Here is a 16,832-nt window from a genome sequence, read left to right as displayed (position 1 = left end):
CCTACAGTGACAGGTAAAGCAGCTTCAGACAAATGAGAGATTTAATTGATGGTCTCCCTTAAACTCGTAAAATAAATCACTTAGGATAAGAGGAAAGCACTAACTAGACACACAAGCAATACTATAGTGAATTATTGTGTAACTTAAAGAAAAGTTACAAGTTATTAATAACTTTAGATACTTTGTTCACTGCTTAGAAATGTTTGTTTTTCTGTACATTTTTTCCTGTATAAAGTAGTTCTACCTAAACAGAATTAAATACACTGCATGCCTTTTTAATGTTTTCCCCCTTACATAGTCACTGGCTATCTGAACCGTACCTTCTAAAGATCATAAAATAACCGTATACAGTATTTTTTAAAACAAGCCCACAAAAAACACACTCCTAAAGGCACACATCTCCCTAAAAATTATCCAAGTCTTGTTAACACCTTAATAACATGACATGTAATTTAGCCCTCTAAAAGCAGAATTTAGTTCCCAGCACTTACTTTCCCGCTCTTTTTTCTTTAAGCGCTTTCTTCTTCGGTCAATGGAAGCCACCTCAGATTTCAAGGACAGGTAATGTTTCCTGATTTCCTGCAACTTTTCTTGGAGAATCGTTATGCGCTCAGCACTAGTCAAATTTTCCAAGTCAGCTGCAAGTTAAACAATTTCTGTTAACTATTGTATCACAGCATTTCCAAAAACTTCTGAATATCAGTGAAGTGGGAAGTATGCAAATCTCAGTGATGTGCTTTGAGGCAGCAGACAGCAAAGCCAAGAAACACAGCAGCAGCTACTGTTTATTATCACAAATTTTGTTCATTTTTATTATTTTTTTAAAAGATGCCACTATAGATACACTTCCTTTTTTTTAAGGAAGTGGGAGAGGGAAAAAAAATGCATGCATTCCCTCCTCATTGGCAGGTAAAGAAAAAAAAAATTTAGACAACTGGTGAAAACACAGGGACCAAAACTAGCTTTGCCCTTATTTGAGTCCTTGATAGAGCTCAGTTTGGCCTAATGCACCAGGAAGGTCAGGCTTGCCCGACCTGCCTTGGTTGTCACAAACCAAGCAGGTTACAGCAGGTATCCGAATAGCTGTGGGGTGAGGTTCTAATCGAGTCCACGGCATACGGGGCCATAAGGGCTAACTACACAGGACCTCCTCGATGGACACAGCCGGCACAGGAACTGCCCCTCTGGCTGTTTCCAGCTGGGAGCTCTCCCCAGCGTGGCACACGGCCATGCAGGGCACAGGCAGGAGGAACTCTCCCGGTTCAGTGCCTTTCAGCCACAGGTAAGCCACCCTGGAGACACTCCATTCGAAGACATTTAAGAATCATTTAAACAACAGTGGGGCATAGAATGCACTTCATCAACCTATAATGAAGTAGCATGACTGTATTAGGCTGTGGGAAGATGAGGAAAGCTCAGAGAGACTGCAAGTGTCCTAGACCTCTGCAACCACCACAGGAAATGTGTCAAATAGTACTCCAAAGTTTAAATTCTGCCAATCAAATTTATCACATGCAATGCAGACAAGGTAGAAAGAAAGGAAGGAGCAAAAGCTCTTTAAATGTGTTGCATGGGAAATCTACCCAATGAATCTCAGCAGGCCAGTCAGTGACAAACACCTGAAGTCCTGAAGGGCAGCAGACTGGAACCTGACTGTGAAGAAGTACTAGGAGAAAAATACTTTTAAAGTAGAGTAACACTGAGATTCAGAGCTGGAGAGAAAAAAAAAATGCAGGGTCAGATTCTCTCACCACAGAAAGAAACAGCTGCCTATGTGGAGAATTCCCTGGGCATGAAAGAATGCTGCTGGCAAAGAAAAAAAAAAATCCAGCGGGTGTGTCTGCACAGCATGCTGTGCCAGCTCTTTCCCGTTCCCACTTCACGCGAGGAACAGAAGCCTTCACACAGCAGCCTGGGACAGAGCGCAGAAAAGCACGGAGCATGATGCCCGGAGAACTTCAGGAACTTGACATACACTAAGGTCATCTGTGAATACTGAGTGAGACAATACGCAGTTCCTTGCAGGAGGAATTTAAATCAGTCACACCGCACAGTTTCAATCTGATCTTTGAAAGCAACTCATGCAATGCTATACATCCATGGTCGGTCCTAAGGACAACAGCTTATTGCTGACTAGACAATTAAGACAGCCAGACGCTCCAAGAGAGAGGGCTAAAAATAGCAAGTTTTTGTTTTCAAATAATTATTTTCAATTGTTTGCTTATTGTTATATTGAGGAAGAAGGCTTCAATCACCTAATGTTTCACCTTACTTCTCTCTTCTCCCCACTGCAAATAAAGGTGTAACAGCACACACACACAGAGGCAATTAAGAAGTTCCATTAACATAGAGGCATTAACAAGCTACTAAGCTGTTTTTCAGAGAGGTAAATGCACGATCCTTTCAACATCGCTAGCTATACCCCTGGCTATACATGTACCCGTAGGTGACTGACACAGAGAAACTGAAAGTTCTTATTACTAGAACTGGTTCACTAAGGCAAAATGGAAGGGAGAAAAAGTTACAAATCAGCCTGAACAGTAACAACAGAATGAGGAGTAAAATAGCAAGAAAGTATCAACACAAGCAGCACATATAGTGGATAATATTCATGCCAGAATGACAGGTCCGCACAGGATGGCAAGAACAGCAAGTCAGTGCAGGGACCATACCTAAAAACAGTATTGGAAGAGTGCAATACAGGCAGTTTCCTGCACTGCAATTGCAAAAAAAAAAAAATATTTTTTTTTTTTTTTTAAAAATAATCAGGATTTATCACAAAATTAAGCAAACTGAGGATGCAATAATTTTAGGGGAAAAAACTAAAATACACAAAATTCAAAAAGCTTCTTGTGCTATACCATAAGACCACAGTAGGCTTGTTTTGAAGAAAATACTTACACATTTGGAAACTCCATTTGTAAACTTTGGGCAAACGATTATTCTGTTCTTTGAGATCAGACTCCTTCTCTCCATTTTTCCCACATTTTCCTGGAGATTGTGTTCTTGCAAGTGATTTGGTTTGGTGAGACTTCATGCCAGTAGAGACCGATTTTGCTGACTGAGACTTGGACACACTTTCACCAGCAGACAGCTCTTCGCTGTCACTGCTGTTTGCTGAAGAAACAAGGAGATATATTGTTACAAAACAAAGCAACCCTCCTGCCCAAACCAAAGCTTACCAGAAGCTAACCCTGTGCTGATTTTCATGTAACATGAGTTTATTTGACCAAAATCCTTTACTCTGAAAGGATATAATCCATCCTGGTATAGAGGCTTGGCACACAGCTCTTTGGCATCACTATTGCCCAACGACAGGACCACAGAACAGGTATGTAATGGAGCCCCTCTAATTAAGGGAAACCTGGCACTGGAGACACCATCCAGTTAGCTGCTGTGCAGGTAGATTCCCAGATATTATGTGGACCTACAGGAACCAAAACCCTACAGAGCTAGAGGGTGGATAGAAGTACCAGACTGCAGCTCCACAACCCATCCCGAATATTGATAAGCATATTGCTGAAAGTGTGTGAGCAAGAACGTGAGGGGGTGGGGCAGGGATACGCTTCTTGTAAGGAGATCCTTGAATGCAAGCCAACTGCTCAAGGTCCGTATAGGAAAGGTGCACTCTACTCTCCGAATGGTTCAAGACAGCATCACACTTGTTGCTTTAGAGCCATATCCATAAATAAATTGCCTACATTAGAAAACAAGGGAAAGAGGCAGTCCAATGTGTCAATGGAGGTGCAAGTATTATCCACACATTTCTCCTTATGGGGCTGTACTTTTTCTAAAACAGTTAGAAAGACTGATTATGTCTTATCTCCTGTTCACCTTTTTTAAATATTATTTTGTAATACAGCATTTGACATACACAAACCTCTATCCTGTTTTAGAGCTAACAGTTACAAACTTTCCACTGTAGTCCTAATAAATGCATAGCAGAAATGAGAGTAAACAGTTTTTCTTAGCCTTATGTCACCTTTATTTATTTTAGGTTTTCAGTGCTAAAATGACTAGCAATAATCTGAATTTGTATTATATCATCTACAAAAATCCTCAGAGCTGATGACTAAATTCTTTAATTGCAGAAAAACCTCTTCAGCTGACCCAAAATGAAACAACTTCACCTTGCACTGAAAAAGCTTCCACAATTAAGCAACAGGCTGAACTGAACTGAAGGATTCTAATCAAACTGCCCAAAGGACAGTAACAAAATAATCTGTCTAAAAGATGTGATTTATGAGTAATGACTGAAACGATGAAACTTGTTTAGTATTACAAAAATAAAACTGGGGTGAAAGCAAGGGCACAAGATTGTAATTCAAAGAAGCCTAGTGAAGCACTGGAATAAAATGCCTACGGAAGCTGCAGAATCTCTATCGTCAGAGTTGTTTTTAAATACATGTTCCATTAATATTTATCAAGAGAACCCTATGCCTCAGTTTTACCTGCCCTAGGAGTTAACAAAATGAACCCTGAAAGTCTCTTTTGGTTCTGATTTTTATAATCTGGTGATCTTCACTGGATAAACCAAACACCAAGGTACACGTGCTATGAAAGAACTTGGCTGCTTGCAGAGCTGCTTTTGCCTGCTGGTGTAATGCAAAGGCAAGAGCTGAGGCTGCCACAAAAGCAGCTTTAACTGGTGTATCTGAATTTTGTGAAAAGCAATTTTTGCTCACAACTGACTAGACATTTTATGTATTTATTGCCCTCATTACATAGAGCAGCGTCAGAAGTCTAACAAAAAGTGCATACGCACCAAGGATTGTACATGGTACAACAAACAATTCTAGCTTTGAAGTGCTTGCATCCTGATGAAGACATAGGTTGAAAAAATGAGATAAATTCACCAAATTGAAGGGAACAACAGCAAGGCTAAAAATGGTGTATTAGTTCTGCAAATTCAGTCTGTTTTGTTCCTTTCGTTCCTGGGGTGAGAGAAGGAATAAGGATTATGGAAGGAGAAGATTAGCAAAATAGAATGAAAAAGGATGAGAGAATGTGAAGAGGAGATCAACGAACGTGAAGGATGGGTAGGGTGAAAGCAAATACCACACCAGAAAGTAGAGACTTTTAGTAAAAGCTGCTAAAAGAAAGAAAAGGGGGTGGGCTGGGGGGAGGAAAAGGGAGGAAAAAAGGCATACCATTTGCTTTCTATCCTTGCCTTAACTATTTTTTATAGCTATCCTCCTGTCTTCAGTCTCTAGCTGACTATTCCCTGGTATTTTTTATTAACAGGGAGATGAGGCAGTAACTGATCTTGCTGTCTCCCGAACACATGTGCATATATCTCTCTAATACACCTCCGCTTTCATTACACTTCTCTTCCCCAGTACTGCAGTTTCTATTCCTATTAACTTCTACAACTACAAAAAAGCTGAAAAAGCCGCATTATTTACTGAAGATGTAACCAACGATACTGAAGAAAATAGAGCCTATATTCTTCTGAATTGTTCTCATACTTGCTACTGGAAGATATATTAACCTCTAAAAACTCATTTTGCAGAAAATACAATTTCATCCAGGTCCTCTCCAAGACATGCAGCTATCGTACCACAGAAATTCCTGTCCCAATTCTACCAAGTGTGAAATACTCGCTCTTCTTAGTCTTCCTGAATTACACAATATTAAGGACCTCTTAGAAACAGTCCCAGAAATAACACAAGACATTTTAAGAACACTTTGGGATTCAGCAAGAACAGTTTCTTCACTTAAATGGTTTCAAGAATTTCCTGATGAGAACATTCTGTACTAATACATTTTTTACTTCCAGACTTCATCTCCTACAGTTGTTCAAACAAATGACACAGTACTTTCACGCATTACATTTCACACTGAGCCATGGTACTTACCAGTTTTACTCTTCTTTTTGTTGTTCACAGATGTTTTGTGGCTTCTTTTCTGCTTTTTTGAGGAGCTGCCTCCTCCCTGAGCATCTTTAAGTCTTTTTTGGCCTGTACAGACTACAATTGAGAAGAAAAAAAAAAAAAAGAAAAAAGAAACAAAGAGAAATTAATTAAATACTTGCACTTCTGCAGGTTTTTCTCGAAGTCTCAAAAAAAAAAAACCCTTCAGAGCTTAAGTTTGCAGACAACAATGGTACTGTTCCTGCCTATCCTTAACATGGCTCAGCTTTCCACTCATATTGACAAGAGGAGGTGAAGGAGGATGGAAAGCAGACAAAGTTTGTTGGTTAAGAGTGCACATGTAAGATGATTGCAAGTAACTTTCCCATATGCACCATCAGAATTTCCCTTGAACCACATGGTCTTTTATTTTTTTAATATTGTAAATTAAATAAGAATACATTTATTTGAAAAACTTATCAGGAACTACTGGAACTGAAAAACGTTCCAAAAAAAAGTCTGTCACACTTGAAAGCTGTGAGAAAAAACCTGAAACTATCACTTGTGATCAGTAATTACAGTATTAAAAAAAAAAAAAACCCTAACTTAGATACTGTTAAAAAAAAAGGCAACAAAAAAGAACGCAAAGAAACCAAAGGTATTTGTGACTACAAGTAGAAAAAGAAGACAAAAGAATTCTAGCACAACTGTTAAAAGAGCAAATTTTAGGAGTTGTTCAAACGGTGTTTCACAACCACCTCATTTACAGATTAAAAATGACTCCTGTAACAAACCAGATTTTCTAAGACAGGCAGCGCGTTGACAAAATCAGAGAGGAAGTTGAAGTCTAATGCATGTAAAAGTAATATTGTGCAATAGTGTAAAACTTTTTTTTCATGTGGCAATAACTTCCTTTTACATAAAAAAGCAAACAAATTAAGTTCTAGACTTACACATCTATAATCAATAAAGTAATACAGCCCTATTTATTGAGGGCTACATATGCACCTCTGCCAAACTCTCTCCTTTGTTTAAGGAAACACACTTTGTTGAATTGTTCTTTTGAAGGAATGCAAACAGAATGAAGAAGACAACACAACGTATGGGCATTTTTAGAAAATACAGTTAATTACTAACTGGAATCTGTTGCAATGAAGAAACCAATTCTGTCTTGTCACGATTGTATGCAGACATGTACGTTTTTCCTTTATATTAATAATTTTTTAGGCACTTTAACACAGTGAAAGTAGCTGTACTTTTGATGGAACTGTAAAAGAGCCAGTAACTTTCATTAAAAAAGCTTTTAGCTCCAGCCTTACAGTTAAAAAGCAGGCAGCAGTCACTGACATCACATGCACAAGTGTTGGGAGTGTTTATTATCCCTTATTCTCTAGTGGTCTCAATATAAGAACTTCAATCTGCAAAATCGCATCTGAAAGTGAAACACAGCTAGTAAGGTCAATGTTTGTTAGCAGCTTGACTTGTATTTTTTAAAAAACATTTCTTAAGAGGCACGTTTGAAATGGCTGCTGAAGCATACACTAATTGGCACTTTATCCTCCCAAATAAACAGTTTACACGGAATCAAAATTTTATATCAGAAACAGTACCTTCTACTTGTAAGCAAGGTACTCAAAATGTATCCATCTTGCTACAATAAATACCCTTACACAATGTATTACAGTTTGCTCTGGGCTTTTCTTGCCAGGTCTGGCATAAACTTTATCCTTATGTGCCGTATTCCTCATTGAAACCATCACAATTCACAACGAAAGGCCCAGAAACTTCCTGACAGATTATATTCTAGTAAATAGAGGATTATGCCATTTCCACACTTCTGAAGCAGACAGCAGGCTACTACTTCCTCCAACAACTAACTTTCCAGCAGCCTAACTGTAACAGCATGAAAATACAGCAGCAACACCAAAATGACAGCTGGTTAGGTTGAAGACAGCTCTGTTTACCCTTTGCTTTACCTTTTTCAGTATGCTCTGGCTCTGGTTGATTACTACTACTGGAGCTGACGCTGGCATCAAAACCTGTTGGAGAAATGTTTCCCTCAGACTGGAGATCTTGCAGCTCCCCTGCAACACTGTCCACCTCTATTGTGCTATCTGTTTCACTTTTAATGCTCCGTATCTCTTCTTGATTTGGTGGCAGCGTCTCAGAGACAGTGACACTGGACTGATGTCTACTGGACTCCGTTACAGTTACAGATGAAGGCGATTCAGGTGTTGTAGGAGGAGTATTTAGCACTGAATTACTGCCACTGCTTGGAAACTCAACTTTCTTTTCACCCACTTCAGTTGGTTTCTCCTCAACAGGTTTAACGTCCACACTAGCTGGCAAAGATTTTTCAAGTTCAGAGCTAGGCAAAGAAATGTCTTCTTCTGCAAGAGTTTGAAGCTGCTCCTCTGCTGCAGCATCCTCAGGAGCAGCGTGTGGAGGGGAGGCAGCAGCTTCAGTGTCAGAGTCTGAAAACAGTTCCTTCAGTGTTTTCTTCGGCCATTGCCCCTGAATACTTGACCAGACATCTTTTCGATCCTTCGCTCTGGTGTTCTGAAGTCTCTCATCAGAGTTATTTAGAAGCTTTATTCTTTTCTCTCCCACTTCCGAAAATCCCGAGTAGAAAGTACTTGTCCGTAAAGACTTCCTTTTCTCCTCTAGCCCATTGTACTTTTTAGTTGGAGTGATTTTCAGTTTAGATTTGTCTTCCTCATCTTCATCCGAGGAGCTGTTACTGCTGTTTTCTAAACTAAGGGAGTCTTTGTTTTTGGACTTCTCATCCTTTCTATTAGGTGACACAGTCTTTAAAGATTCCTCTGCAACACCGTATCTTCGTTTACCACGTTTTACCTGTGGTTTTGCTGTTTTATCCACTACCTCCTTTTTAACATCCTTCCTCTTCTTTGTGGCTTCATCTTCTCCATCGGAGTCAGTATCTTCAGATAACTCTTCCACCTCTTTTCGCAATCTTTCAGGAGACTTGGATCCCGACTTGGGCCCTACTACATCTGTCAGAGCTTTAGTTTCTTCTGGGAGGGAGGACCCACTCTGTTCTTCTTTTAGACAGAATTCGTTTTTATCTTGGCTTACAGCTTCATGTTGAGATTCCTCTTTGCCATCAGCATGTACATTTGGGGCACTTTGGTCATCTTCCTGCTCACTATCATCAGAACTTTCAGAAGCTAATTAAAAATAAATAAAAACAAACATACAGAGTTTGTCTTGATTCCAGTTACAAGGGATTCTTAAAAAAAAACAACTAAAGAAAACTGTACAGATATGAACATATACTAGAGGGATCTCTAGTAGTATATATTTTAAATGGTACCTCCTGAAGACTTCAAAAATTTATTTCCTGTTCTATTAGAACGTGTAATGGCTAGATTAAGAACTAGGAAAATTCTGCATTATACAGTATATCTCCAGGAATTTCTGAAGAGGTAGAAAAAGTATAGTGCATCAATCCATAAAATACAGATGTCTGCACAACTAACCAAAACAGAAACTGAAAGATGTGCTTAACATAAAGACTACAAATATTTCTTATGGGTTACAAATACTACCATTATATGCCCTTTTTCCAAAGCCCAGAACAGAGACAGTATTTTCCCTGGAGAACCCACAGTTGAAAAGGACAGAACAACAACAAAGACACTGGATAATCTCTAACAAAGTGACCTTATGTCCAGCCTGGAAAAAAGAAGTGAAGAGAAATACACAAACAGTAAGAGTGTAGGACGACAGTAAGAAAATCTGGGGTCATGAACAAAGAAACTGAGAAAAGAAGAACAAAGACATATAATGGGGAAGGAATCGACAACAAGCTCATTCAATGGGAAAAGATATGGATACAAGGAGAAACAATGAGAACTGGCTCAAATATATGGGTAACTCCTTGATTTGTAACTCATCTATTTTTGTTGGCATAGTTTAACTCTTCTCAACCTACTTCCCATCTTTCATTCTCAATTCTTCACTAAAACTCAACACCTCCTTGGAGATGATAGCATAACCAATGACAGAGAAGGAAAGCAATAAGGTCAATGAAATTCACTGAAATGATCAAAGCTGAATTAACTTTTTTAAGTTTTGCTGAAATACTATGAACTTACAGAAGAGCACACTAACAGAGAGAAGAGGTTTACAGGACAAAATACCTTGAGAAATGTTGCCTCAGGTGTTTTTCTTGGTTTATTTGTTTTAAGATAGAGAGTATCTTAAATTCTACACTAAGACTCAATGTGAAAGCAAGTTTTACATAACACTTTCAGTATTGTTTACTTTCTTCTAATTAGACGTTTATGGCAGACATTTTGGCCTAAAGTTCCAAGAACTCTATCACTTAAAATGGACTTCTAAAACTTGCCTTTCTCATATCTTAGAGGATCAAAACTACACTACTATTATAAGAAGTATCAAAACTTGCCATTTGAAAGAAAAGCCAAGAACATTACATTTAAAAAAACAACAAAAAATCAGGTCCATCAAGTTTTCACCTCAATCCTGCTGTGCCCTTGCAAGGAAAGTTGAATACAATAGCATTAATCATTCCAGTTTAGGGGGGCGGAAAAAATAATCTGTAAAAAGTTTTGAGCAAACAGCTCTAAAATTGGAGGAAAAAGAAACAGAAAAACATTAGAGCCTTTCACATTTAAGAACAAAAACCTGCAAGTAACAGAAAAAAGTTAATTCCCGGTATGAATCTATGTGGACTTAAATGATAAAAACAATCGCACACAATTAAAAGCATTTCTGGGAATTAATTACGTAACAAGGAAAACATTTAGCTTTCCAAAATATTAGATGGTGTATGTCAAATTGTGCTTTTGTAATCAAAAGTTAATTACAGATTAATTATAGCACTAGTAACAGTGTCATTATTATCACCGCTAATTGCTTCTTTGTTTCTAATTTCCTAAGGAAATGAAGCTTAATAGATTACATTGATTGTTATTCTACCTACAAATTTGCAACCCAGTGGCCAATGTCATCCAAGTTCAAATACACCTGAAAGATTATTAAATCCATGTAGCTTTCACAAAAATTGGTGGTTGCCCAAACTACCTATACTGTATATGATTTCTTTTTCTGGAGGCACACACTAAACCAAGGGTGAAGAGAAGCAACTAGTTATTGTAATGCTGCTGTAAATGTGTGCGAAGAGGAAAACAACATTGGGAACAACAGACGTGCTGATAGGAAACCTAACTTTATTAATTTCAGTTTTCGAAAGGAAAAAAAAAAGGGTCCTAAAAGTTACATAAATCAAAAATTAAAAATTTAGAAATAATATAGAAAGCAAAAATGCTTTGCTGTGTATCAAACAAAAAAAGGACAGCAAAACAAAAGATGTCATTCGAAAGACTGTTAACATACACTGAATCCACAGTACCTGTTTTCAGAAACTGTAAATATTGCTTTTGTTCAAGGGTTATTTTTGAAGACAATGATATAATTAGCCAGATTCAAGTGTACAGTTGCATCTGTTGTTCTACATTGTGACTTACTACCGTTTAAAGGCCATTTACAGAATCAGAAAAAGTTTAAGTACAATACCTTGTAGCCCATTAATGATGGAACTTATTTCTATTGATTTAACTGGAGCTTGTTCAGTATTTTTGGCTTCAGCGCTGTCAAGTTTGGACCCAGTCTCTGGTGATGTGCTGGTGTGAAAAGGTGGTTTTGACAAACGTCGCAATTTACAGTTCTTAGGAGAATACTTCTCTTCCTTCTCTTTGTCAGTTTTATTCTACGTGAAAGAAAAGATTACAAACTTCTCATTTGAGCACGCATTTTAACAGATTACAATCAAGCCATGCTTACAGTTTAAGATAACTGGAAAGGAAAACTTTATTAGTTTAATCTCTTTGTTTAAAAGATTACAAATACCCTTCTCTGGTCCATGCCAAGACATTTACACCGGAGACAGGAACTTTGTCAGCACTACACCACACGGAAAGCACACACAGCCAGCGCTGAGGCGCAGCGGCACGGCAGGGTGCCTGTCTCAGCAGTGGCAGGGCTGCGACACCCGGCTGGGTCACAACCTGCTGGGAGTTCTAGAACACACCTGGGTTCTAGGGGCACCATGGTGCTGGGCTGGTGGGGTGGGGGCAGGAGCAGCACTAACATCTGTGGCAGATGGAAAAGCTTCCTCACATCCCACTGCCCAAGGAACCTATCAAGACCTAAGCCTAAATATCAGTTTTAAAAGAATTAATTTTGAAAGAAATGCTATGAAATAGAATGACAGTCACATACACATGAACTAATCATAGGTTTGCTCTCCTGAATCAGCAGAGGGAGCTCCCAGATTTCACACCCCCCAGAGTCAGCTCTCCCCATTGATGATAAAATGGATCCTTCTTATTTGTTTTCTCTGAATGCATACATAAATTTCATTTTAAAATATAGGAAAGAAGGAAAGAGAAGCTTCCCCACCCCAAAGTGAAAAAAACAAAACTCTGATGAAAAAAAGTTTTTGTTTTTAAAAGGCTGGGAAGGCATTTGTACTGTCAAGCATTTACAGGGCAATCAAAAGGCTAGAAAGGGCAAGGGACTACTTAACAATACATTAAACCTAAGTTGGGAGGAACAAGGTAGAAAAAGGGAGAGAAACTACCTTTATTTTCTTTCGATGCTTAATTTTTGGAACATTTTTATCAGCTGGTCTCACTATCTTGTCTGCCTTTATCCATTCATCATACCTAAAAGCAAAAAAAAATGTACCCATTTATGGTTTTAAGCAGATAATCATGACATCATAAGAAAAATTAATGGAGGAAAAAGAAAATTATTAGCCATACAAACACTAAATTGGAATTAAGTCTTTTGTGTACTTTTCAGTATATGAAGTTTCAGCTACAGTTCAATTCTTCATATACTGGGACATATTGGACAAAGGTTTTTCACACTGATGGGTAAGAGTGAAAGCTGGTATTTTTCCAGTCTGCACTGAACAGCAGGAAATCCACATATACAGGTAAAACAAACTACCAGAATGATAATTCTGTATAGAGGTATACTTTGTATATATACTGTAAAATCTTAACAGCAAAACAAATTCTTACAACTACAAAAAATGTGGCCAGTTAACAAAAACAAACTCTCTTGAGCCTGAGTGTCTACGAAGTGCTATTTGGAGTGACTCAGGAGTCACTAACTTAGCATTAACGCTTCAATTTGTTTTCAGTTAAAGGTTTCCATTTTACACCACATTAAACAGCCCCAAGATATTAACAGGTGTCTTATTATCTAAGGTTGGACTTGTTAAATACAAATCCAAGACCAGAGAAGTACATTCTTAGTAAGAACATACTCTAACTATGTTACTGTACTTGGCCAGTTTGTGTATTACTGAAAAACTTCAACAATCAAATGATTTTTTCTTTTATCCAAATAAGCATAACTGCTGCCCTACTTCAACTGCGAATTCAAGAACCACCTGAGTAAGAAATAGGCGAGTTAAAAATTAGGATGTATTAACTTTTGCCTCAATATACAGTCACATAAATTCTGATCCCCCTAGGTAAACATGAAAACAGGGGAAGAAACCAACTTAAAAAAATAAAAACATACAACAAACAAACAAAACCACAAACAAAAAAAACCAATCCACACACACACAGAGAACAAGATGAGGCTCAGCACAATGCACTCATGACCAGACTGGCTTTCCAGCTGGGCTTACATGACCACCATTTTGATATATTCAGCAACTGCTAATGCAGTCCCAATTCAGCTTCTTTGCAACTAGTGCCAATTATATCTACAATACTGACATATAAATTAAAAAGGATTAGAGAAAAATATGCAAGTTTCCAGCTTGCTTTCCTGTGTACTCTAAGTTGAGATCTATGCAAGGCATTCCAGAAGCTAAATACTGTATTTTATTAACTTAAATTTCACATAATAATACACTGAAAAAATGAAGCAGCAGTAGTCTCTGAAAAATAGTTTTCCAAAACAATTCCTTGGATTTTTTTCCCCCTCCATGTGACAATAAAAATCACAAAATCTAGCAGCAGACCATGCAGCCTACTACATACCAAGATTACCTATACTGCCTCAGATGCAGCCGTAATTGTACCATGACCAGGTGACATGAAGGTGAACAGACTCAGATTTCTCGCCAAAACTGAAATATAACTCTGCAGAGTACTTTCCAGTATAGAAAAATCCCCTATTCTGAGAGACTGTGGGAAACCCTATTTGAAGTAATCTTTCTCCAAGTCAACGATGTGCTTTCCAGACAGAAGGAATACCGTTAAGAAGACTGCCAGATGGACTTTGCAACCCACATAAATGTAAGAGTATTTCATTAGGTCTAAACGCATGCAGAAAAGCAGCACTAGGACTGGACAAACACACAGTGAAAAGCAATTATTCTGACAGTGTCCTCTCTGCCTCAACCATGTTGCCATAATACAGAATTTGCAGTCACTCATTCTATGCATTTCCAGTAAGAAAACAACCTTCCCCTTATGCAAAGTCCGTGCACTGCACATACCATCCAGGACTCAAGGTAACTGTAATGCCTGCTGGGGCAACAGCTGACAGACATGGGGGCTTACTGAAGCAAAGGAGAGAGGAAGTGCAGAATCTTAAGACAGCATCTGTAGATACCACAGGGTCTTAAATGTATTAGCAGCAGTGGTCACAACTCCTCATCTTGAGGAGCACCAACTGAAAACCTATGTGTGACAGCCACGGTTCCTGGCTGGAATATACCCTGCTCTGCTCCTGACTGCACCAGGAACAGCAGTCAGACCCTGCAAGGAGGCCCAGTGTCAGAAATATCTTGAATCTTCTTCAGAGAATCAGATGCCCCCGCTCCACACCTTTGCATGGTACAGCTACTTTCACTACTCACACATGAGATGCACATGGTTTGTCTAAACCTGGATGACTGGACTCCAGGCTGAAACAGATCCTGCAAAAGGAATAATCCCAAGCCACAGCTGACAAGCTGACCCTAAATTACATTCTCCTCTACTGCATAACAGAAGTACCCTGAAAGTTGTACGGCGCACCAGATGCCGAGCTGCATCTGAACAGCGTGCGTGACTCAGACTGGAGCCTTTCTTTATTGAACTGCACCTTATTAAAATAAGAAAACTTACTTCATCACTAATCTTGCTTTAGACAGCCTGTTCGCAAAACAGAAGAAAACCAAAAACATTATGAAAGAACTTCTTCAGTACGTGCTTCCAGCTGGGTGTGGAGAAGGAGGAGGTAAGATCAGGAGGTGTTCCTAACAAGAGTTTGCACAGACTTGTTTGAGAACTAAGAGGAGTAATTTAACAAGAAATTATTATTTACTTATTTTTTAGATAAGGTTTCATATGAAAACCTGAAATGTCTTCACAAGAAACATCCCCTTTGCCTTACCAAAATGAAGACGAAGATGAGCCAGCAAGGAGAGAAGCTTTTCTGCCTTACTGGTTAAAATGAATGCCTGCCAGAAAGGTAGGTTTGAATAGGAAGGAAGGAAACAAACAAGAGTAAAAGGAAGAATGAAATGAATAGCTGTATAGCTGAAAAAATAACTGGCACATTGCATAAGAATATGTACTGATTCTGTTACATCCTTATGTACTGACTGAAAGCTAAAACAAACCACAACATGTTCTCAGAGATTGCATAGTCATAGGGGAAACAAGGAAGCAAGTGTACTTTTCCAGCCTCTAGATTTACACAAGCAAAGGTACCACTTTCTCAAGAAGACAAGTAACATCAAGGAACTAGCAAGTCTTGGCAAATTCACTGAAGAGATCCAGTACACTGTCTTTATCTGCTAACAAGGAAGAATCAAACGTTTCCTTTGGCTGTGATCAAAGAAAGGAGATCTAGTCTTATAACCAAACACTGGAATATCAGAGCAGGACTGATTTTTAAATTTTTATTTATTTTTTAATAATTCTCCCTCCCCATGACAAACTCTCAAGAGCCTGAAATTTGGCTACACATTCCTTTTCATTTCAGTGGTCGACTGTTAAGTACAAAATTTGTATATTGTTAACGCTTCAACAAACCGAGACAGAAATTAGCACTTTCACATCCACATTTCTGAAGGAAAGAAATATTGAAAATAGTAAGTCTTAGTTTTAAACACTTGAAACACTCAAGAATAACACATCTTGTGATATTGTAGCATACGACACACAAAGTTGAAACTACCTAAACTCTTTTTGAATATGCACCCTCTGTCTTTAACTACTCAGAACATGCTGCAGAAGAAATTCACCTCCAACACTTGTACAATGAACGTTTCTTTGCACTGGCAGCTGAAAACTAAAATTATGACAGAAGGAAGTGACGCTGTAGGCCCCAAGGACGTTTCAGTCCTATATAAAGCATACACAGTTCAGAACATGACTGGCCTGTTAGAAGAAATACAGTTTCTCTCATAAGCTTTTTTTTGGTTAACACATGGTAACGTAAACAGTTCTCTCTAACAGGGTAGAGATTTTTACCATTCCCTTTCACTGCAAGTCAGGCTCCACTGAACACTACAACTCTTTACCTTTATCAGACACATATCACCTGAATCTCAGGAGCTAACGACAAGATCCTTTAGCATAAAGTAGTGCAGCTCTACAATGGTGTTAAGCTATATTCCATTTCTGTATTTTCTAGTTACTATTCAAAAACCAAAAAATCCCCAAGTTCCACAGCAGTTAGTGTCAGTGGTTCCAGAGCATTTAAAAAAAAAACCAACCAACCACCCAACCCCCCCAAAAAAACCCAAAACAAACCCACAAACAAAAAACCCCAACACAAAACACAAAAACCTAACAAAGATGAATACCAAGTTTATCCAAATTCCATTCCAAGTACCCCAGAGCATGTGTGTGCACATACATGCACACACACACTATTATTCTGAATCCCAGACCAATACTGAAGTTACCTTGTGATAGGAAATATTAGAAGTTATCTAGGATTCCTGCTCAGACTTACAGGTTTAAAGAA

The 16,832-nt window shown here is 38.4% G+C and overlaps 1 protein-coding gene across 1 annotated transcript in view; it reads right to left on the bottom strand.

Moving 5' to 3' along the window:
• The window catches only part of ARID4B (AT-rich interaction domain 4B), an 88,013-nt gene that overhangs the window by 2,283 nt on the left and 68,898 nt on the right, over positions 1–16,832 (bottom strand). The window contains exons 17-22 of the mRNA XM_086482351.1: positions 12,481–12,565; positions 11,415–11,607; positions 7,829–9,040; positions 5,859–5,969; positions 2,902–3,117; positions 492–638 (exon numbers count right to left, since the gene is read on the bottom strand). Coding sequence (XP_086338477.1) covers positions 492–638; positions 2,902–3,117; positions 5,859–5,969; positions 7,829–9,040; positions 11,415–11,607; positions 12,481–12,565 — 1,964 coding nt within the window. The remainder of the gene's footprint in view (positions 1–491; positions 639–2,901; positions 3,118–5,858; positions 5,970–7,828; positions 9,041–11,414; positions 11,608–12,480; positions 12,566–16,832) is intronic.

The sequence above is a fragment of the Leptosomus discolor genome, chromosome 2 (assembly GCF_034619465.1).
Source record: "Leptosomus discolor isolate bLepDis1 chromosome 2, bLepDis1.hap2, whole genome shotgun sequence".
In the NCBI taxonomy this organism is placed as follows: domain Eukaryota; kingdom Metazoa; phylum Chordata; class Aves; order Leptosomiformes; family Leptosomidae; genus Leptosomus; species Leptosomus discolor.
This window is presented reverse-complemented; position numbering and strand designations above follow the sequence as displayed.